General features: G+C 40.4%; 2 protein-coding genes across 3 annotated transcripts in view; one reads left to right on the top strand and one right to left on the bottom strand.

Moving 5' to 3' along the window:
- ACTR1A (actin related protein 1A) overlaps nucleotides 1-24,195 on the bottom strand; it is a 515,484-nt gene that overhangs the window by 83,995 nt on the left and 407,294 nt on the right. The window lies entirely within an intron of this gene.
- The window catches only part of SUFU (SUFU negative regulator of hedgehog signaling), an 88,439-nt gene that overhangs the window by 44,944 nt on the left and 19,300 nt on the right, over nucleotides 1-24,195 (top strand). The window contains exons 5-10 of one of the 2 annotated variants that reach the window (XM_042457636.1): nucleotides 716-801; nucleotides 2,277-2,349; nucleotides 4,448-4,601; nucleotides 5,677-5,788; nucleotides 22,080-22,214; nucleotides 23,224-23,362. In XM_042457636.1, the coding sequence (XP_042313570.1) occupies nucleotides 716-801; nucleotides 2,277-2,349; nucleotides 4,448-4,601; nucleotides 5,677-5,788; nucleotides 22,080-22,214; nucleotides 23,224-23,362 (699 nt within the window). Of the gene's footprint in view, nucleotides 1-715; nucleotides 802-2,276; nucleotides 2,350-4,444; nucleotides 4,602-5,676; nucleotides 5,789-22,079; nucleotides 22,215-23,223; nucleotides 23,363-24,195 lie in introns of both variants that reach the window. The other variant, XM_042457635.1, reaches the window with a different exon arrangement.

Below are 24,195 nucleotides of genomic sequence, written 5' to 3'. Positions count from 1 at the left end.
TAATAAAAACACTGTTTTTACCTGGGAGAACACCTCTCTAGGGATCTTTAGGTCCTCCAGCGCAGCTCTGTGGTCAACATCTGCCAGACATTGACCATAGAATTGCGCTGGAGGAGCTACAAATTCCTAGTGGAGTGTTCTCTCTAGGGATCTCTAGGTCCTCCAGCGCAGCTCTGTGGTCAACATCTGCCAGACATTGACCATAGAATTGCGCTGGAGGAGCTACAAATTCCTAGTGGAGTGTTCTCTCTAGGGATCTCTAGGTCCTCCAGCACAGCTCTGTGGTCAACATCTGCCAGACATTGGCCATAGAATTGTGTTGGAGGAGCTACAAATTCCTAGTGGAGTGTTCTCTCTAGGAATCTCTAGGTCCTGCAGTGCAACTTTTGGTTAAAGTTGACCATAGAGTTGCACTGGAGGCCTAGATATTCCTAGAGGGAACATATTAATAAAATCCATAAATAATCAAATCCACAAAAGTCAAAGCCATAAATGTGGAGGGGCGAGTGTATTTTGGTCATTTGCTATAATCAGAAGTAATACCTCCTTACTTCCAGTCAAGCCAGAAATAGCCATTTGGCCTGTTGGTGGTGGGGGAATAGCCCCTGCTCCTTCTATAGTTGTCTACCCTGAGCATTTTTTCAGTCTAGCTTTCAGTGTATACCTTGGATGCATGTTATAAATGACCACTATCCCTCCTTTCCTCCTCCTTTAGATTGTTGGGGTCTGCACAGAGGAACTCCATGCAGCACAACAGTGGAATGGACAGGGTATATTAGAACTGTTGCGGACAGTGCCTGTGTAAGTATAACATGTCCAGATAACTTAGAAACCATGGTGTAAGCAATTAAGAAAGAAAATTCCTCAAAGATAAATTTAATCATATAATAATCTAAATTTCAAAGTTGGCATGTATTATGAAGCTAGGGATGCATGTAAATATTTGTCTTATTCTGACTTCACAGGGTCACTTGAATTTAGAATCTTTTTGTCACATTTATGAATAAGTTACATTGCTAAGTATCTTCAAAGTAAGAATGGATGAAAATCAAGATAGCTTAGTATAAAGATACCAAAGGATGAATCCTCACTACTGCAAATTTGCCTGTCATCTGAGGAGGCTGTTCTATGCATTTTACCATCTGAAGTATGATTGTTGTGATATACAAGAAAATCTGTTTTGTTGTGATGTGAGACTGGAAATTCTGCCTGCAGGCGTTCTGCTGTTGACTAAGTCTTTTACTTTGAATTTATCTGAAGTTTAATTGTATTCTATTTCTCAAATTCTCTGTTATTTTACTCACTGTTTTTGTATCTGTTTATTGATTTTTAAAATATTCATTTTGATGCTTATACATGCAACTTTAAGAATTTCTGTGTTGCAAGTCTAAATCTTGTAAAAATTATCATATAAATCACTGCGAAAAAGAAGTATTGAAATGAGAGCAAAATAATGGGAAACTAGAGAACCTTAAGAATTTTCCAGTATCTTTTAAATTTAGAATTGTACACCTAAATTTTATTTGGCCAATTGTTGCTTTCTTTAAAGGCAAGTTGCGTTTTAACTACTTGTCTTAGGAAGGTATTTCTTGTCAAGTGCTTAGGTCCTCATTTAATACAATCCCCTGTCCCCGTACTAAGCATGGGATTTGGTGCTATATAGCACTTACAAACCTCATAGGAAGAAGCTTCCTATGAGGATTATCTGGAAAAAGACTGGATATTTATCATACACAGTTTAATTCTAGAATATCCCTCCTTTGTAGGGAGCTGAATTACATGTTTTTTATGTTCTTCCTGTTCTCTTAGTTATATGAGCAATGAAAATATACTGTATGAATTGTACAATAAATGCATAGACACAAAGAATTTTGTTAATTTTAAATTTCAAATAGAGGAACAATGCATACTTAGAAACCTAAGTCCCTTCCTTGAAATTTGGTATGTTTGTTGTCTAGCTTTTGTGCTACTATTACTTTCATTGTCTTACTGTAAGCCTTTTCTCCCAAAATATCTGGAGCAATGGGCTGCATGATTTATTCATTGTCTATTGGAAAACTGCACATTTCTGTTCTGTAGTAAAATGTAATGTTTCCCATACCTGAGAAACAGGGTGATTCAGTCTCTTGGGTGTATGAACACAAGTTCTCATTATTCTTCCCCATAACCAGATTTCCTCTCCCTCTTGGACCTCATTGCATCTGTACTAATGTAATTGGAAACCTAGACAGCTTGCAGCAATGGTAGTAATGCTCACTGTTTTTGCATATTTATAGAGCTGGAGGCCCATGGTTAATAACAGACATGAGACGTGGAGAGACTATATTTGAAATAGATCCACACCTGCAAGTATGTGTTTAACTATTAACTACTCGTTTGTTGTTCCTTTATGATATCTGGTAATTCTTCTGTTTGTTGTGCTGAACAGCTCAATCCTCCAACCTGAATATTCTTAGAAAGGTAGTAGACGTCCTGGCCACTATGAGCATTTTGCTAGGTCTAAAATTAAGACTCTTTGGGTTCATATTGTTTGGAGCTAAGGTTTCAAATAACTGAGGACCCTGTTTAGAAGTGTGCTTGGCTTCACTGAACACATTGCAACAGATTATACTGGGTAAATTGCAACAACTCACTGTTCCATTGTCAGACTTACTACAGCATCCCACGCTTTCCCACTGCCTGAAGCAGGAAGCAGAGTGCTGCTCCCAAACCCCCTGCCAACACACAAGGAAAGAGAAGTATCTGACAATTTTGCAGAAGTTTAGCATGTGTGGTCTTATGCTGCTGTGATGAGAGAAGCCAGTGCTAATGAAATTGGCCTACAAGACCATTAAAAGTATAGGAATACTCTGTGAATCTGGAAGCCTAAGGTGAAATTTTCCTGAACACATCACAGAAATATTTTCTTTAAATGTAGTCCTGAGCAGACATGTATTCTTATATTTGGTATATGAAAAAAACCCTAAACTCTCTCTTTCTCTGTTTTTACATTACTATTTTTTACATTATTTATAGTTATATGCCTGAGATTTAGCCTAATAGCACCATCTGGTGGAAGTTGTTGAGAGAGGAAGTAAGTAATTTTCTTCAGTTACACACTCTCCATTAAAAAGGATAGCTTTTTGTGTAGGAAAGTTGCAGGAAAGTTACATTCCAATTTAAGCTTTGAAAGTCAGGAAAGTCACTAAAGAGCAGGTTGCCCTTGTTATTGCACAGGAAAATGGAGCACTATGCAAAGAGGGATTTAGTGTGATTTTGAAAACTGAAACATACTGGAAGAAAGAACTGCTGCTGATTCTTTAGAACCCGTTCTTTATACAACACTTGGTTATTTAGTTTTGAATTCAAATCTGTGGCTCAGATAATGCACAGCAAACAATGAATAATTCAAAGTATTGTAGCCATTCATTCATTTCTCAGGTGCTAACTTCTACCTAAATTGGAAAATGTAGTACAGGAGACTACCATATATACTCGACTGTAAGTTGACCTCATGTGTAAGTCAAGGGCAGGTTTCAGGGCCAAAATAATGGACTTTGATGACTTATGAATATGTTAGGAGTAAAACCTAGGCCAACTTGGTGTAGTGGTTTGAGTTTTGGACTAGGACTTCTAAAGACCAGGATTTGATTCCCGACTCGGCCATAGAAATCTACTGGGTGACATTGGGTAAATCACACTCTCTCTGCCTTAGAGGATGGCAATGGCAAACACCCTCTGAAGAAAGTCAGAAATAACTTGAGGGCACAAAAGAACAAGAAAACTCTAAGAAAGGAACCAAAGGATGAAGCAAAGGAAAATGATGCCAGAGAACTTGCCAAGTACTGGCAGGCATAACTGTTTTTGCTAGATGGATGAGGAGGGAACTACACTAAAGAGTGGCTGTGTGATGTGTGCGGGAGACGACCAGGGATGAGCAGGACAAAGAAAACACATGTCAAAAAGGATATAAAGGCAAAGTAAAGAAAATGGCAACTACAGTTGGAGGGATCATAGCCTTTAAGTTTAATGTAATAACTTTGTTGCAATTTTAACCCAAACAAACATAGACAAATGCCTTATTCAGATCCTTCAGAGCCCGATTCCTCTCATCACTCCTTTGAGAAGAAGCGCCAAAGAGCTGCCACCATTGTCATTTTCCCACCCACTTTCAAAAAGGTCAGAAGCAGAGCCCCAGGAGTGAGGGTAGAGGGGGTTGGTGCTTCTTTAAAGTTCTCCCAGAACTGACTAAGCTCTTGCCTTTTGCCACTCTGCTCAGAGATGAGTGTGGGTTTTTTTAACATAAGAGTGCTTACACTGACTCCTGGCTAAATCAACCCAGGTTTTTGGGGTGAATTTTTTAAATAAAATTTCTGGACTTGAGTATATACTGTTCAATAGTTTGTGTTGTAGCAGTGATGGGAGCATAGCCTCAAAATGCTTGGCTGTTTTGAATATTTTTAAGCAGGATAGAGTTGATAAAGGGATTGAGACAGACGGCTCAAACCTGAGTGGTGTCAGTGCTAAATGTGCCTGGGATGACCTCAGCCGTCCACCAGAAGATGATGAAGACAGTCGGAGTATCTGCATTGGCACACATCCCCGGCGATTGTCAGGAAAAGGTAAGAAACAATTTAGGCAAGTAGCCAGAAGTTTATTTCTGGACATCACAAGTTAATACATTACAACTAGCTTAATACAATGTTTTCCATATAAGTTAATATAAAAGTGGTTAGTTTTTCAGTAAATAAAGTTCACATTTTACATTTGGAGTACATTGTAGCTATAACTAAATATTTTCCCTACAAAGGCTTGCATTGCTTCAGATGAAAACTGAAAGTAGAAGATAGGCATTTCCTACATGTATTGGAGTACTTAAGAGACATCTCATGTATGGGTTGGTTTATTTGCTTTATTTAAATTATATTCTGACTTTCCATGTAGGTAGCATGGCAGAGTAAAAAGCATTGTGAAACCTTTAAACAAAATGTAAACCTTTAAACAAGACTATGGACTTGTAAGCAAGAGTGAAATGGGATCTCTTTTATAACAGAGTAAAATCCAGATCACTTTAACTTTGGAGTGGCGTACTGGAGGTCAAAAATTTTGTATCTCATGATGAATAAAACCTGTACTGAAACTGAACTGATATTGTCCCAATGTATATTTTATCATGTGGAGTATTGAAAAGATTGTCTCTTCTTGGAAATAGGTGCAATAGCATACTATAATGATAAATCTTTGGTCTGGATGTAACACTGCCACAATTGAGTGCAGTGGAATATACAAAACAACAACATGAACTAAACTGGATATGAGGAGATTCAGAGTTTCATTCATCCCAATGATGTAGCAAAGTTTTTTCAAACAACCAGTTTGCTTAAATTTTAAAAGTTTACCTCTTCTTTCAAAGCAATAGTTGAGCCAACTGTGATTAATATTTTCTCCCAGAACCAGATTTGAAGACTCCACCATAAACCATTATTTTCGATTATAGTTTGGATTGGAGGGCAAGCAAAAACCACAGTTTGCCAGTTTTTCACAGCAAATGATGATTAATGCCAAACAGAAAACAAAGGGGGAAGCCATATGAGAGAGGGGCAGAGCATGCAATTAGTTCCTGGTCTTTGAACTGTTGCTTGTCAGGTCATCAGAACTAAACTTATGTCTTTTTGTTTTTAATTGTTGTCATTTCAGATACAGAGCAAATCCGAGAGACTCTGCGAAGGGGGCTCGAAATTAACAGTAAGCCTATTCTGCCTCCAATTAACACTCAGAGACAGAATGGGCTGAACAATGACAGAGCACCGTAAGTTATGTAATTGTTTGTTGGTCTTCAGATGAGAGAGGAAGAGTAACAGAGGACACTCTAGTTTCCTGTTTCTGCAGATACTGTAATTAATTATATAGACTTTCAGATATGTTCTTAGTATTTGGAAAGAAAATTCCTTTGGCCCAACTCACACTTTAAAAGAAATTTGGAAGGGGAGCATAGCACAAGAGTAGGACACAGTCTATACCAGCATATGGTAGAGTTCATTCATATTTTCTCAGATATTTATTAAGACTTATACAGTGCATATGTCATCTAAGATGTTATAATCCAATAACCTTCAGGACAGGCAGGAGAATAACTATTTATGGTTAGTTAATGTAGCCAGCTTCCTAGGATTGGGAGGTTGCATCCCCCCCTCCCCCCACAATACAAGATCCCACCAAGGCACTGCACCTTCCTGTTGCTAAAAAACTGTTGTCACTGCTACCAAATTCAACAATTGTCCTGAGAAATATGGCCCACCTAGCTTTCAGCAGAATCATGCTTCCAGTAATCAATTTGGGCCACATTGTTTACGGGAAGCAAAGGATGTATTCTGTATATATCATGCTTCCTAAGAAAATTGTTGAGTATGGAAACCCTGTAGAAATAGACAGGGGCTAGGTTTTTCTGACTTCTAGATTAGTTTAGCTATCATGAATCTTATCTCAAAGGGCAGGGCAAAATGTATACATGATTTATAGTAGCCTACCAGCAGTCCAGGGAAAGAAAGAGAATGAGTAAATTTGAAACCTGCTGTTTTGTCAGTAATAAACATTATTTGGTGTCAACTATTCAGTTAAATACATGGACTGCATCATTATAGACTGTTTATGTAGGAATGTCTGGCATCTGTAGCAAGCAGAGTGCAGCAAAGCCAGTGCAATATAAGCTTGTGATAGAAACAGGAGAAAATACTCACGATGCTCTTGCAAAGTAAAAAAAAGAAAACCTTACTGTTTCAGGAAACCCATTTTGGGATAGGAAGGGCGATAGAAAAAGGAAGATTACCAAAACATCAGTAGAAGAGCCCCAAAGACTCTCATGTGTGGAAGTTAGCTAGTATCCATCATGAGGTGGGAACTAAGAGCCTTATCATACTATGGTGGTATATCATCATAGTAATACATTAGCTTTGCTGTTGCCTCAGCCTTATAGCATGACACTCTTCTCTCGTGGGAAATTGTTTGGAGGCAAGTTTGTTTATTAACAAAAAAATCCATTAATGACCTTCTTTCTCACTTCTGTTGTGCTATAATTTTCTGTGTGAAAATTCAGTTACACCTTTATGCCAATTTTGTCTGATCAGGGGATGGTCAGTGGCCATGCTGTGGTGTGGGTGTGGCTTAGGTGCCCTTTGTTTAGTAGTGGTCAGGGAAAAAGAGTGGAAGCTGAGAAGGGAAAACTTTGCTCACCCCACCTCCTTTTGCATGGAGTAGCCCAGTTCCTGACTGTCTCTCTCAGAAACACACACATGCCTGGAAATCTAAGTGGAAAAGAGTCTTACAGTTAAAACAGCATTTATTTCATTAATCTGCCTGTTCCTAACTGAGCAGACTTGATTAATTGCTGGCAGATTAATCATTGGCAGATTAATTGCTACTTTAGCTAATGGTTTTCATCTGCCAGAAATTAATCAAGGCTGTCCCAAATCAAGAGGTTCTCTCTGCCCACAAAGAAAAAAAGGTCTTTTAAAATATAAGAAAGACTTTAATTGATATTTGGGGGAGGGGTGCAGATTTCTGTGCATGTGCATGTGGGCCAAACTAGGAAAAGGGGTGGTACTGGGTGGGCAGTTCCAGATGCTGCATGTGATAAGGTCGTAGTACAAACAAAGGCTACAATGCCAGAAAAATTATAGAGGTGTGATAGGGCAATCTTGATTACATAGTGTTTTTGAAAAAAATGGGACTATACATACAGCCCTGAAATGGCAGCCTCCAGCTGCCCCTTTCCTCCTGGGGCTGTGGCAACTTCATGCAGTGGCCCTGATCCAGCCTTTTCAGGGCGTGGAAAGCAGCTGCAAAAAGCAGTTTCTTTTTGCTCCCTGGAAAGGGTGTGATAGCCACAGCGGCGCTGCTATGCAGAGCTCCTTTGGTGCTGCATCATGGACGCAGCGCCGGAGAAGCACAGTGGCGCTGTTCACCATGTGGAGCGATGTGTGGCATAATAGCAGCCCGGGGCCGCAGTTGGACATGCATCGTGAGGACGCTATGCCCCGACTCCACCCCCATGCCAGCCCAAAGTGTCCGTCTGTATAAGGCCAATTCTGTTTTAGTGGGATAAAAGGTTTTAGGAGAAAACTTTGACAGGAAGGAAGGAAGCAAAAGGGCTTGAGTGCATAGACACAGTGTGGTGTATTGATTTGAGTGTTGCACTCTGGAGGCCAGGGTTTGAATCCTGGCTGGGTCATGAAACCCCACTGAGTGACCTTGGGCAAGTCACATTTTACTCAGTCTCAGAGGAGGGCAATGACAAACCCCACCTGAAAAAACCTTGCCAAGCAAACCTGGTGGCACAGTGGTTAAATGCCTTTACTTCAGCAACTCACTCACAAACCGCAAGGTTGCGAGTGCAATACCAGCTAAGGGCTCAAGCTCGACTCCAGCTTGCATTCTTCTGAGGTCACTGAAATGAGTACCCAGTTTGTTGGGGGCAATTAGTTTACACATTGTTAACTGCTTAGGGAGTGCTTAAGTGCATTGATAAGTGGTATAGAAATGTACTTGCTATTGCTATTACTATTGTGATACGTTTACCTTAGGGTTGCCATAAGTCAGAAATGACTTGAAGGTACAAAACAGCAACAAACATAGACCAAAGAAAGAAACAGAGAGGTGAAAAAAAGGAAGGGGGCAGGCATATTCTGTAGAGTTCCTTCTCATTAATGATTTTACAAGCATTGATGCCTCTTGGCTTCCAACAATTCATAGCCTTCTTGGAAGCTTTGGAATATAGAAGGGATATACTTATCTTTTCAGCTCAAAACCTCATGCACAGGATGGCAGAGTGACTTTTGAGCAACGATAAAGAGTAGCCTTTGTTTATTTGTACAGACTATTATGTTAGTCTGCTGATTTTCCGCCCTTACCATGTTCTAATGACTCATAATTATTTGAGTAGTATTGAGCTGAATTCTTTTCCAAAGCTGGTTCTTGGAATATACTTAAATACTATCAGATTCTGCTCTCTATAAATGACTGTGGGGGTAGTTTTTAAAAATATTATGTTCATGGGGACAAGATTCCTTTGGTGACAAGTACATTATTATTTAGTGTGCTAGGGCAAGGCCACATAGTCAAAAGACCATAAAAAACATAGCATCTCATGGGACTTTCATGTTAGTGGCTATATAAAAACAGCCTGGCCAGCCACCCTGAAGGACATCAGCTGACTTGCTTCATTTTGGTGTGGAAATCCATTATTTCAAACATTGTGCTTTGTTAGGAGTATAAATGACTTGAGCCATAGCTTCTTGGTGGTGTGATGTTACTGCATCCAACCATCTTGAGCCACCATATAGGTTTATAAAGATGGTAAGGAGAATGTGAAAATTATTTATTCAATCTCATATGTGTGGCTCAACAGAAACTACAGTTCAAACAACAATGATTAATACCGTATTTTCTAGCGTATAAGACGACTTTTTGACCCTTGAAAATTGGGTCAAAAGTCAGGGGCCGTCTTATACGCCGGGTGTGCGCACTCGGCCGCCAACTTCTCAGGTCTCCGGAGGCCTGGGAAGCCTGCAGCCCTGTGCTGGCTTCTGAGGGGCCTTCGGAGGCCCCTGAGAAGTCGCCGCGCGCGCTCTCGGGGCTGCCGGCCTCTCAAGCCGTCGGAGGCCTGAGAAGCCTGCAGCCCCACGCCAGCTTTTGAAGGGCCTTCAGAGGCCCCTGAGAAGCCGGCGCACGTGCTCTCGGGGCTGCCGGCCTCTCAGGCCCCCGGAGGCCTGAGAAGCCTGCAGCCCCGTGCCAGCTTTTGAGGGGCCTTCGGAGGCCCCTGAGAAGCTGATGCGCACGCTCTCGGGGCTGCCAGCCTCTCAGGAGGAGGGGTAGCCTTATACGCTGAGTATAGGTTAAAGCCTATAATTTTCTTTTAAAAGTTGGGGGTCGTCTTATATGCCCCGTCATCTTATACACCGGAAAATAAGGTAATAAAGTTCTGTGCCTTTGTTTTCCTGAAGTAGGCTTATATTGACTTCTGAATAATCAGTAAACTGCAGTATGTTCTGATTTGTGTTGAAGATGATTAGTCTGAGTACATGAGTAAGTGATGCATAGACTTCAGAAGGAAACATTCCCCTAAAATGAGTTATTTCTTGCCATACATCTTCCTTTCCCGCCTGACTGCTTGGATGGCAATTATAATTCTTCTTAATGCATTACATATATTTTCAAAGATTTCTTTGTAAGATAATCAAGTATTATAAATTATAGGAACTGAAAAAAAGTGGTTTACCTAAGATGCCTGGGAAGTTCTTAATTAAATTAAGAATTACTAATGACATTAAGCTAATAGAACCACTGTTCTATACTGTTCTTCTGTAGTTCTTAATGAGGAGCATTTGTTTTTGAGCTTTTAAATTTTTATTGTCTTCATAGAATCATAGTTTCCTAAGGTTGGAGAGACCATAAGGGGCACCCAGTCCAACCCCCTACCATGCAGGAATACACAATCAAATCACTCCCAACAGACAGCCATCCTTAGTCTAAAAACATCCAAAGAAGAATACTCCACCATACTGTGAGAGAGTGTGTCGAACAGTTCTTACTGTCAGGAAGTTCTTTGTAATGTTTAGGTAGAATCTCTTTTTCTGTAGATAGAATCCATTGTTCCATGTCTTAATCTCTGGAGCAGCAGAAAACAAGCCTGCTGTATCCTCAATATGATATTCCATCAAACATTTTAACATGACTATCATGTCACCTCTTAACTTTATATTTTCCAGGCTAAACATACCCAGCTCCTTAAGCCGCTTCTCATAGAGTGAGATGTCTAGACCTTTCACTATTTCGGTTGCCCTCCTCTGGATACATTCCAGCTTATCTATATCCCTTTTGAATTGTGGTGCCCAGAATTATATCCACTACTGGACACAATATTCATGGTGAGGTCTGACCAAAACAGAATAGAGTGGTACTATACTCTAACCCTCATTCTAGAAATTATATTTCTTCTTCGTGGTCTCTGCGAATCATACAAATGGGTTTACTGCGCCAGCGCAGTGCTGCTTAGAAACTTCTAGAATCACTGGGCAAAGTACACTTTGCAACATATGGCAACATTTTGGTGGTAACTCCGCTCATCCGTTATAAAGCCCCTGCATTCCTGCTCTTTCCCAGTTCCTTTTTTCCGCCGCGTTAAGCTGCTTTAGGGAACTTCGCTCGTTCTTTTGCTAGCTTTTTCAAATGAATCACTGGTATTTGACTTTGGACCGTTGTTGACTTCGTCTTCTCTCGATCACCTCGTGTATTATTGGACTCTCGGCTTGTTTCTTGACCTCAATTTTGGATTTTCCTTCATGAAGTGTGCAACAAGAGTTGGTCCAGAATTTATTTTACCATGTGGCTGCATTGTAATCAAAATCAAAACAGTGTAGAGGATAGTGGATAGACATGTGAATGTGGAAAAATGGCCACTTTAGCCAGTGATGTAATAGACTGTGCAAATTTCTCCTAATAGTGAACTCAGAAAGTGAATACTGCTGGATTGTAGCAAAAATGCAGCCCAGAAACAAAAAAGAAGATATCAGTAATACCAGTGAACCCTATGCTTTGCACAAGTACAACTAGGAAAAACAAACAAAACCATATCTACAAATAGCCCCACTATACTTAAGCAAGTTCAGAAATAGCAAAATGGAGAGTAACAATTGATGGTGGAGAAAATGAGTGCTTTTCTTAGAGGGAATGAATGGCTTCAATTCAGAACCCAGAATATTTTGTTGAATGTCCCAGTTGTGGCTTTCAGTATCGCTTTTCCCATGAGGCTGTTAAAGTAGAAGCAAGTGAGGTTTTCTTGCTGCCATGTCAGTATTTAGAGCCAATGTGGTATAATGGTTTGGGTAGACTAGGACTCTGGAGATCAGTGTTCAGATGCTCACTTCACCACCGAAACCCACTGGGCAAACTTGAGCAAGTCTCATTCTCAGAGGAAGACAATGACACCCCACCCATCCCTAACAAATATTTCTAAAATACTCTTGTCGCCATACATCAGAAATGACATGAAGGCACACAACAAGATGTGAGTGTTGGCATGGTGATTGCTGCCATTCTCCCAGGTCCTCTTAGTTCAGTGGAAATTACAGTGGACCGTCCCCTTACGCGGGGGATCCGTTCCAGATTCCCCCACATCGGGAAATCTGTGTATGCTCATGCCCCATTAAAAACAGTGTGGCACGTGCTTGCGACTCAGGGCAGCGTGCACGCCCATGGACCCACACGCTGTTATTTTGATTAGTGCACTGCTTCCGTGTAAGCTGAAAGACTCATATAGTGCACCTGCATATGGTGCGGGCACACTATACAAATAATCTCTGCTGTCCTGAGGTTGTTGTTACTGTCAACCAATTAAACTCTTGTGAAGTCAAAGGCTTTCATTGCTGGCATCCATAGTTTTTTGTGGGTTTTTCAGGCTGTGTGGCCATATTCTAGAAGAGTTTCTTCTAGAACATGGCCACATAGCCCGAAAAACCCACAAAAACAATTAAACTCTTGTTTTCTATTCAAAGGACAATGGAAATGGTTGCATTCTACTTCCTATCAAATGGCACCACTTTCCAGTTCTCTGGAGATGCAGGTAGAGTTTGGTAATAGCAGAGCAATGTTGCTGCTACTCTTTCTTTTCTCTAGAGCTTGGGAGTCTCTAGGTTTACAAAATGCTTTATGTGTTTTCTGATCTTTTAATTAATGCTATAAGAAGGACATATCACTACCTAGATGTATGGGTAGTGTGGGGCTAGGTAACATGTAGTTCTGGAGATGTTGTTGAGCTCTGTTTCCCATCAACCCTGACCAGCCTGTGGAGAAATCAAGAGATTTATTGCTCAGCAGCATCAGGAGTGCCACATATTTTCCACCTTTGCACTAATGGGTTAGTGTTTTAATTAATTTCATTGTATCTCAAAGGAAAATTCATTAAAGCAACCTACTTGCCTATGTCCTCAGTTTTTCTTTTCTAAAGAAGCCCTCACCAAAATTACTATGGTATTTTTCAGGCACATGATCAGAAGCATCTGGAATTGGCCACAGATGTTTGCTGTTTTGGATTGGACCCTGGATTGGCCAAATTTAGCAGCATGTGGTACAAGGTCTATAAACTTTAAGCCAACCACAGGATCACCATCAAAGACAGATATTTTTCATTGTGTGTGGTCCTAAACCCTTCAACGCATATTAAAACATTATTGCTGCCTGTGATGTAGCTTCTTTTCTCAGTAGGCTGATAATTGGAGACATTACCCATAGACAGGTTTCCCCAAATTATATTAATGTTCATACCTCCTATTGACTCAGTATTTTTGCCTAAAGGCAAAGGGTTGACTTGCTGGAATGCAAAAAATAAGCTCAAGTTGGTTACACAGTACAGTCATTCCTCCCTGTTTCACAGACTTGGGATCTGCAGTCTTGATTACTTGGACAGCAAACAGGGAGGAAACAAAATGTCATGAGCACCCATGGCATGTGTACAGGGCCGCACATGGAAGCGTGCAGCCATTGAGATCAATGGTATCCCAATATCAGTGATTATTCTGATTTGCAGGGTGGAGGAGGGGGTCCGAAATGGATCCCCTGTGAATCGGAAGGGATGACTGTACTCACAGTTAGAAAAGGAGTTCTTTAACTATGTTATGCTAAGCCTAATAAATAGCTTGACCCCAAGTATATTTCTCTGCCACCTGAGTTCTTAGAATAGAGCCTGTGCATTAAAGTCAGTGAACCATTACAAACATAATGATTTTTTTTTAAAAAAAATGGTGTTGCAAAACCAGCCAAAAATCTTTGAGATCAAATTATTGTTAAAAATGTAGGAGAGGATTTCCAGTCTACCAAGGGGATGTGAAAAATAGAGAATGAACAATATTCTTGTAACAGATATTCGTAACATGTTCAAATCATGCTGAGGAGGCACATATAATAAATAAAGTCATAACAACTCAAAAGGAAGTAGTGTTTCCATTTGGGCTCTGGTGATATAACATAAGGTTTTGTGAGAGAGGGTAATTTGTGCACATGAAACAAGGGGTGGGTCTGCCTTGAGAATCTAAAAGCAGTTTAAATTGAAGCAGTTTAATTGAAGGTGTATGATAGATACTGAGCTTTCTTTAGCGCTCCCTATTGTAAAATTAAAGTATAGATAGTGCATACAATTCTGTGTCAACCATAAGAGCCAGTAATACAGCTCAGATACCATCTCTTTCTAGCCCATTTCTGAAATAAAGAAAACAGCTTTCACAGTTTTAGGGATGTTTCACTAAATTTGTATTGCATTCCTTTATCTTTGTTGTTGTTGCTATGTACCTTCAGGTTAACTCTGATTTATGATGACCCCTATCATAGAGGTTTTTTGGCAAGATTTATTGAGAAGTAGCTTGTCACTGCATTCCTCTAAGGCAGGAATGGACAAATAAGGAAGGCTAATGGGTTGCATTAGCCTCCTGGGAAAGCTTGGAAGGTTGCACCCTCTTTAGCACACCACAGAATTTTTAAAAAGTATTTTACTCCCTAACAACCTATGTTGACATTGGGGCATTCTTACCATGTTGTAGGCTCCCCTGGGCTGTGGTAGGCCAAGGAGAGGCTTTTTTAAAAGAAGAAGAGTCCCTTTCTGCTCACTTTCTGTCTTGGAAAAAAACAACCCTCTACTGGCCTTAAATTGGATTATAGAGGGCAAAAACATGGTGGAAATGCTCCAGACACTTAATAGAGGCATGGAATGGGAGGGGGACATATGCTTAGATAGAGTGATTTGCCCAAGATCACCCTGTGGGTTTCCATGGTAGAACAAGGATTTGAACCCTGGTTTTCTAGAATCCTAGCCTGACACTTTAACTAGCACCCCACTGACTCACATTGCCTGTCATTATGCAATTAAACTATCATCCAATTCTAATTTCCCTGCTTACTGGATGATGCCTCCTGCAGATCTTGGCACTGTTTTCAGGCATTGAATTTGTATGCTTGGATGTCTTTTCTTGCAGCAGTAAGTAGTAAACCGTAGTTTGCTATTATTATGGAAAGCAATTTAGAATTGGAAATTGGTTTTATCATGGCTTCCAGTTACAGTTTGCAGGCAAACTCTACTTAGTTAGTTAAACTTATAAACTATGGTTTTCAGCAGAAGTAGGAGTTGTGGAGCTGAAACCAACTCATTGAAATCAAAGATTCTCAAGCTGTGTTTTGAGTGCCCAGACTCCACCATGGGAAAATGTAATATGATTAAAAATAGTGGTGAAGTCCAGTGTGGCAAAGTGTTTTAGAGGTGGTGATAAAAGGTGAAGGACCTGCCTGACTTACTTGTTACAGTCAGCCCTCTATATCAGTGGGATAACCATTTGCAGGTTGGAGCAGGTTGTGGATGGCACCACCCCATTACTGTCAAAAGAATTGCGTATACACAGCCACAACAACCCATCCATGTGCACATCAGCATCCATTTACGCTTATGGGACTTGAGATCCTGTGTGTTTTGGCGTCTGTGGGGGTCTGGAACCAACACACACTACCGCTCATATGGAGGGCTGATTGTGCTTGGTACACACCTCAACGCACATTCAAGAAAGTTATATGAATTCTGTATACCTACTACTTCTATAAATGTGGCTTGTCCCCACCCCACTCTTTAAAAAAGTAAACCAAGAGTGAAATGATTAAAGTTTGTTTAGCAAGCAGCTGTTGATTTCTCTTCAGGACTCCTACAAATGGATGATTATTGGCATGAAGTGTTGTGGTGGTAGCTGCCCATCTCTAATGTGGAAAGAGAGCCAATGTAGGATCCAGGTTTAGGCATGTGGGCATGGCATACTTTGACCTGTTGCTCTCAAAGGCCTTTCATATATAATAAAGGTAGGAGGGTGATGGGGTTTAGTGTTACTGCAGATTACCAGTGTGCTGGCTCTGCAGCAAAACCCCAGCTTTTAAAGTCTAGTGTGGCTGCAGCTAACAGCACTGCGGCTAACAGCACTGCTGTTCATCTCAATTCACAAGATTTAGAAACCAATTCAGACTGTTGGTAAGAACAGAAGATGAGGGAAGAAATAGTTGAAAGTCAGCAAAAGTCACCTTGGTAACTGCTGCATTACACTCACTCAAAATGAAGAGACTTCAAACATGACTACAAACAGCTTTAAAGAAACAAAAAGAATTTAATCATCTAAAGAATTAATCTGACAACTGCCCACACTTACACCTCCCACAATCCTTCAATCACTTGGGAATGAGCTTTAATCTCAGATTCCCCTCCAGTTCCATAAAATGCTAGATGTGCAGTCTTCAAACTGGGGCATTTCCAGCACACTGCTCTCATTCAAATGCTCTCCCTCACCTAACACAGCAGCCTTGGCTTTTGTCAGGTTCTTTGTTTCTTTGTTTCTTTGTTTCTTTTTTTTTTTCCTGGATGCAAACTGAGAATCATGAATTATTTGTGTTGATAGATGAAGCATTCAGTCTGGTAGAGACGTTAGCAATATTTTATGCCCTGGTTAGTGCACTCTTAATTGTAAAAATAAAAATTTGAATCACCATGCTAGATGTGTCTGGTTAAACAGATTGGAGGATGTGTGTGAAAAATACTAAGATAAAGGATACACCCAAAGTCCATAGCATTGCTCTTGGGACAAAACAGTAACAATAACAAATACTAGACTTGCAAGATGTTGTAAGTTAACTTTTTTAAAAAGCTACAATTTGGAAACAAAAGAAGGTGTGGTAATTAGTTATTGTCTCCTCTCCTTATCTTTTTTTTTAAAGGCTAGGAATTCCTTCATTCCCTTAGTGGGTTGTCCCCTTTCCCAAGGGCCAGGCATGCATTTTCATTCAAGCTAAAAGAATGTGAAAATCTCCTGCATACTTAGTGCTTTACTCAGCTTAGCATAGGTTATTGAAAATCTAATATGTGGGTGGCCCTGCCAGTACCCTCCCATTCTTAAGAACTACCAAAGCAAAGAGTGGGGCCTTCATTTCAGAAACAAAGTAAATGGAAAACTCTGAGCTTCCATGGTCACCCTGTAAAGAAAATCTCTTGGTGTCAAGAGCCAGAGCCAACAAGTCACTGTCCAATATGGGTGTAGGGGACCTTTTCCAAGACCTTTGAATAATCAGGTCTGGAAAAGTAGCTGAACAGGATGTAGTCAAGCCAAGAAGAGAAGCAACAAGAAGTTCAGGGTAAAAGTGGCAACAAAAGATTTGTAGACACTTCGTATACATCTAAACCTGGAACTACTGTAGACATTGTTTTAAAGAAGCATAATAATAAATGTCCCTAGTTACACTAATAGTCTTTCGTAGAAGTTCAGGGTTAATGCTTGGGTATAACAATTGCAGGCCTTGATTACATGGTGCAACATACAGAATGCCTGTGCAGCTGCATACTAGCAAGAAACAGGTACTGGTTTCTGATGCTGAAAAGGGGCCTTTATACAATATTCTGTGTCTTGTCTAGTGTATGTTGTTCTCTGGAACCAGCTACATAAAATCTGAATCCACAGTATCGTTTTTGACAACAAGATATTTGTTCTTTATTTGTGAATTCTCACTCAGCAAAAACTGTTGCAACCCTTCTTTAATGAGATTATGGATCTGATCTTGGTAGTGAGGGTTGGTTAAACTAACAAAAGCTAGCATAGTGGTTTGAGCATTAAACTATGACCCTGGAGACCAGAGTTCTAATTCCCCTCCCCAGCCATGGAAACCCACTGGGTGAATTTGGGCAAGTCACATTCTCTCAGCCTCAGAGGATGGCAATGGCAAACCCCCTCTGAAGAAACTTACCAAGAAAACCCAGTGATAGGTCTGCCTTAGAATCACCATAAGTCAGAAACTACTTGAAGACACTCAGAAACAACAACAAACTATATAGCACAATTCATATTAACAATAATTCAGTCTGGGGTATAGGGTAGTTGTAGAAATATACTAGCATGTTGCAGCTAAACAAGTCTGAAAGAATGAACACTTATTTCTATTAAGATTTGTTACTCTAGGTATGGATCTGTCAGCAGTAGACCCCATGAAAAACATGAAAGAGACACTTCTCTAATGCTAATCCTAATGCTTATAAATTGCACCTTTCCTATAACATGATCTTAAAATGCCTGCCCCAGTAACACACTTGTCCTACTGTTGCTTTAGACCAGGGGTCAGCAACCTGCGGCCCGCGGGCCGGATGCAGCCCGCCAAGGCCTTCTTACCGGCCCCTGCGCAGTCCTGCCGCGGATTGCCGCCGATTTCCCCCGTTTCTTGCCGCTCCGGCCGCCATTTTGTTTTTCAAAATGGCGGCCGAAGTCTCGCGTGACCTCAGGATGGCAAAGGTCACATGAGATTTCGGCCGCCATTTTGAAAAACAAAATGGTGGCGCCCATGTAGGAGGCCTGGTGCAGCCCCTGTAGCACTCCAACAGGGTTCCAGGGGCTGCAGCAGGCCTGCAGCAGGCTCCACCTCACCCTCCGCCCTCCTCCTCCCTAAGAGCAGGGAAAGGAGGAGGAGGAAGAAGGAAGGAGTACAGAGTCAGGGAGCCAGGGAGCCAGAGCAGCAGCTGCAGCCACAGCAAGGCCAGAGGTTGGTTCCTTGGGGGAGGGGGTTAGCTGGGTGTTCTTTCTGCAAAATCCCCTCTGAGCACCTTGTGGCTTTTCTGAGTTGAAACTGTGCATGCTTGCTGCGGTTTATTTTCAATTGCATTTTAGTAATTTCCTTGCTTGTAATTTTATTAGTAGTATTATTATTATTACTACTTGCCCTGGGTGTTCTTTCTGCAAAATCCCCTCTCAATGAGAAAGAGGGGGAGGAGGTGGAAAGGTGAGTCATTTCAGGTCTGCCTTGGGTTTTTTCCATTATTTTTAAAAAATATATAACACTTATTTTTGTTTTTTTATTTCATTATTTTTATTATTGCTTTTTATTTCATTTCATTATTTTTATTATTTATGAAGGTGAGACAGTGTGACTTTCCAAAGTGCTGTAACAAAGGTCTGCTGTAACAATGATAGTGGTGGTGGTGATGATGATGATGCTTCGGTGGAAGCTCCACCCCCAGTGTGTGGCTCCGCCCTTGGAGGGTGGAAGCTCCACCCTGGCATGTGGCTCCACCCCCAGAAGGTGGAAGCTCCACCCCCGGCTTCGGCCCCCCCAGTTGTCTGAGGGACAGCAACCTGGCCCCCGACTCAAAAAGGTTGCCTACCCCTGCTTTAGACTCATGTATTTTTCCTCAATTGGAAATCCCTCCTGTGAATGAATTTTGCAGTCTCATTTCTCTAGAGGAGTATTTAGTCTTATTTTTATTGACAGCTGTCGAATCAACTTCTATAAAGTCTGTAATTATTTGTAGTATACAGCTTGAGGTGTAATATCTAACCTTCTAGTAATAGGCTGCTTTCAAGTATCAAATATTTGGAAAACCTAGTGTGATAAATTTTGCTAAATATACCTGGAACATTTTGACATTTGTCAGAAAGCTAGTTGGATACTTATCATTTCTTGTAAAGGAAAAAATGTGCTACAAAATGCTTTTTTCAGAATCTGCTCTATACTATGGTGGTGCGCTTATCTGTTTTTTGTCTATATGGCTTTTTTAAAAGTATATTATATTTCATTTTTTTAACATTTCTTACTTAAACCGCTATGCATTTTATGTTCTCTTTACACTGAAAACCTTTGAGATGAATAAATATAGTTGGTTATATTTATGTTTGAAAGGAATGATCTCACAATACCTTATTGGATGCCTGTAGAAATGTGCTGTCAGCAGTGCAATCGATCTATGATGTGAAATCATGTTTTTTTAAAAAAAATATTTATCTGAGTTTTCCATGTTTGATGGATCTTTCACTACAGTGATGTAATCTTATGAACATTTACTTGTTAGTGAACCTGTTGAACTTAATTGATTTTATCTATGACATCTGGGCTATGTGGGAGGTTCTCCTTGATGGGATGCAAATTTCAATATAAGTACAATTTCCATTTTCAATATGTAGCTTATAACATGCAATGAAGATATTGCAGATCTACAGTGGGACCTTGGTATTCATGGGGAGGGGTGTGTGTGTTTTCATTGTGGACACCCCCTCCCCATGAATACCAAATTCCACAGGACCTCAAGTTCTGCTGCCCTAAGTGGTGTTCATGCACACAGCCACACCGCCATTGGGGACATCAGGGGCTTGCCACCTGCGGATGCTGAAATACACAGATGGTAAGTCCGCTGACAATGAGGCCCCACTGCTTGTATAATATATGTCAGTTGTGTCTCTATATAGAGTGTGTTGTGTAAAATTATGTGTATACACTGATAGTTTTTATTTCTCTGCAAAATCATTTATTTATATAGTGCCATCAGTGTACATGGTGCTTTACAAGTAAAACAACAACAAAAAACCAGCCAGCCAAAGGCATACAACTGCTCTCTCTCTCTCTCTCTCTCACGCGCACACACACACACACGTTTGAAAAGAATGTTCCTTCAGATAAATGGTTTTTATCATTTAATGTCTGCTAATCAAGACTGTCTACCAGGGATTGAAGAAAGATAATTCCTTGCTGTCTCAACATATTCTTCTTTAAGCTTATATCCATCTGGCTGTGGAACCTTGTCTCTCTGTGTATGTGTCTTCAGGTTGTTCGTTGACTTATGGTGACCCCATGAATTTCATTGGGTTTTCTTAGGCAAGGAATACTCATAAGTAGTTTTTCCAGTTCCTTCTTCTGAAATACAGTGGGCCCTCGCCTTACGCGGGGATCCGTTCCGGATCCCTCCACGTAAGGCGAATTCCGCCTATGCTCAAGCCCCATTGTAAACAATGGGGCTTGTGCATGGTGGTGCGGCGGTGTGCAACGGGTGCGTGCGCCCATTCAATTGAATGGGATGCTCCGCCCCACGCGCACCCCGCAGCTTGAGCGCGTATGCTCAAGCCGCGTAAGGTGCGCCCGCGTATGACACAGGCACTCTGTATAACTTAAAAGTTAAAATTTCCCTCTTTGACGTGATTGTCTAGTTGTGTCTGACTGTAGGGGGCAGTGCTCACTCAGATACTATGCCGAAGAGCCAGCATTGTCAAAGACAACTCTCTGGGTCATGTGGCTAGCATGACTGTACAGAACACTGTTGCCTTCCCACCGAAGTGGTACCAATTTATCTACTCACACTTTTACATGCTTTCTAACTGCTAGGTTGGAATGAGTTGGGACTAGTGACAGGATCCTACTCCATCATGCAGCACTTGATCTTGAACTGCTGATCTGCTGACCTTGTGGGCTTCAGAGTCACTGTCTTAACCACTGAGCCACCATGTAGCTTAAAGCACCTGATATTCTTTGTGGTCTCCCATCCGAGTACTAAACAGGGCTGAACTTATGTAGTTTCCAATAGCAGATAAGATCTGGTGCTTCTTTCTTTGTATTTTCAAAGCAAGTATGTATAGTTATATTTCATAATATAAAGCTTTGAGTCTGAACAGTTTGATCCATATCTTCTTGATCTTATTTTGAAAATCTGGTGGTCACATGACAGAATGTAGTTTTTAATTGTTGATTTAAAAGTATGCTGTTTATCTACAAATGTTACAAAACATGTTTTGCTTTAATAATTTGTTGAGATATAAAGTCAGAGAAGGAGATGTAAAGACAGAGAGGGAGTAGAGAGATTTCTTATCCTGAATGTTGTTCCAGTATACCTCAGCTTTCAAACATGATAGAGTTGCTTAGAGTGTTTAAAAAACAATGCAGTGTGGACTAAATATCTTTTTGTAAACTAAGTATGATTATACTTTGATTCTAGAAAGTAGAGATGTGATTTTTGAATGAGATGGGCTCGATTTCTTGTACAGGTCAGGGAATAAGGTGTTTATAAGACAGACTCACAGGATCAAAATGATCCTTTTATTTTATTATTTATTTCATTTTTATGCTGCCTTTCTCCCAAAAAGGGACCCAAGGTGGCTCACAAACAGTAAACATTTTAAAATAATTACAAACATCAATTAAAAACAGTATATACATACATTAATTGAATGAGTCTCACCCAACAAGATATTGGGGTTGGGCCTAAATACTTATGTTTTTCTTTACCTTAGAAGTCGCAAGGACAGTCTAGAAAGTGAAAGTTCTACAGCAATTATTCCACATGAGCTGATTCGCACAAGGCAGCTTGAGAGTGTGCACCTAAAATTTAACCAGGAGTCAGGAGCGTTAATTCCACTTTGTTTAAGGTAAGTTGTTGCTTTAATTTTTTCTGTCAGGATTGCACTGCTGCAGCTGCAACTGGAATAGTCAGTTCGGTTCAGGCTAATATCATCCAACTCACTAGACTAGTGTGAGGTACAAAATTGTATTTTTGAAAGTTAAGCCCTAGGAGGTCAAATGTATAAATGCTCCCCCTTGTGAAGCTAACAGTTCTTTCTGAAATGCTCTTGGCACAATCAGTTCTGGTTGCCTTTTGACCTATTACACATTAGTGGCCAACATCCTCCTGACTTCCAGCATAACTATGCATGCCAAAGAACTTTGATTAACTTTTGCATGAGCTCTGTTACGCCTAAATTTCAATTATCAATATTTCCTGGTTGTCCTAATCCTAAACCATTATATAGTCCTATATCTGTCCTAGGAATGAGTCATATTTAACTGAATCTTTTATTTGTTTGGATGTTTCATGTGTCTACTGTTAAGTTGTGATATTATATTGTATTTTCTTGTACAGGCTGCTTAAAATGTTAAATAGAAAGTAACAAGCTGTCCTGAAGACCCTGAAAATGTTCCAGGCCACACCTTAATAAGAGATCCAGTTTTTAAAAAGATCACATAGTGAGGAAGAATAAACAACCATAGTACAGAAGTGTACGTCAGGTGTAAAATCACCCCTCCTCTATCCTTGCAGTGATGTAGGACCTGCTCTCTCTAGGGGTTGAGCTCATGAGGCTGCAGTATACTTATGAATTTTGGAACATTTATGTAGGATCAGTTGCATAAGTCTCAGTCATACTTATCAAGAGTCTTAATCATATACAGCCATGATCAAATTGTGTTCACCCCACCAGTGAAAGGAAAGGCAGCTATGTCCAGTCCAGTGTCACCTTTCTTTTCTAACCTGTGAGCTTTGAGTGAAATACATAAATGTTTCTGAGTTGGGTTTAGTATTTGTGATGAAGCACAGTGCTGGTTGGCTGACAGTATGAGTTTAAAAATCATGTTTACATATGTTTGTATTTACTCCTCCAGAGGCAGATTGTTACATGGACGGCACTTTACATACAAAAGTATTACAGGGGACACAGCAATCACTTTTGTATCAACAGGAGTTGAAGGGGCCTTTGCTACTGAGGAGCATCCCTATGCAGCACATGGACCCTGGTTACAAGTAAGACTCTGCTAGTCCTTTCCTCCTTTCTACACCTTCCCTTATATGTCCCAAGATAATATATTTGCTTGGTTTTACTGTACTATTTTAGACTTAGGAAGCCTTTACATTTCCCCTAGTTTCTTTGAAGTGTTTGAACAGGGAATTTTAAGCCAAGAAGTAATGGCAGTTTCTAATACTCCTCTGTGTACTCCTCCCCAAATCCCAGAACTTTTAAAATTCTGCATCCTCTAATTCCTTCTCTCACCACTGCAATGCAGCTACCTTTGTAGTCACTCTTGTTTTTGAATAACATACTGCAGCCTAGGAGGCAAGGTTACAATACCTGAACCCATGAAAAACTCAAAAGGAAAATAAGAGCTGCCTAAGAAGAAGCCTTGCAAAATAATTTTAGCCTAGGCCACTGTGGTGAAAAGTCCTGGCTTTTGAGACAAACACTGTGTATTCCTCCTTCTCCCTTAAAAAGAAAATATAACTGATTTTAATAAACTGCTAGGGCACCCTTCCAAGCAGGAATTTGACCAAAGAGTAGCCCCAACTTTGCTTTGAAGCATTTCCTTTAAGCTTTCCAGTTCATGAATTGTTAGATCTCCCTGCACACTGAATATGCTCTGCTTCTCTTTCTAAAAGCATGCCATTATGACTGCCTGCATCCTAAAGGATGAGATAGTTGGCTCTGGAAATAGAAATAAAAAGTACAATTTAGCTGTTCACAGGGAAGTGATAGGGCAACGAGAAATCTATGGAGGAATGGTTTGAAGTGGCTGGTTAAAATTCATGTGTTCAGCCCTGTGTCGTTTGTGTGTGTCTCAAGAATAAGATCTTATTCTTCT

Source organism: Sceloporus undulatus, chromosome 3 (assembly GCF_019175285.1).
Source record: "Sceloporus undulatus isolate JIND9_A2432 ecotype Alabama chromosome 3, SceUnd_v1.1, whole genome shotgun sequence".
Lineage (NCBI taxonomy): Eukaryota > Metazoa > Chordata > Lepidosauria > Squamata > Phrynosomatidae > Sceloporus > Sceloporus undulatus.
Note: the sequence above shows the minus strand (reverse complement) of the source record. Positions and strands in the feature narration are given on the sequence as shown.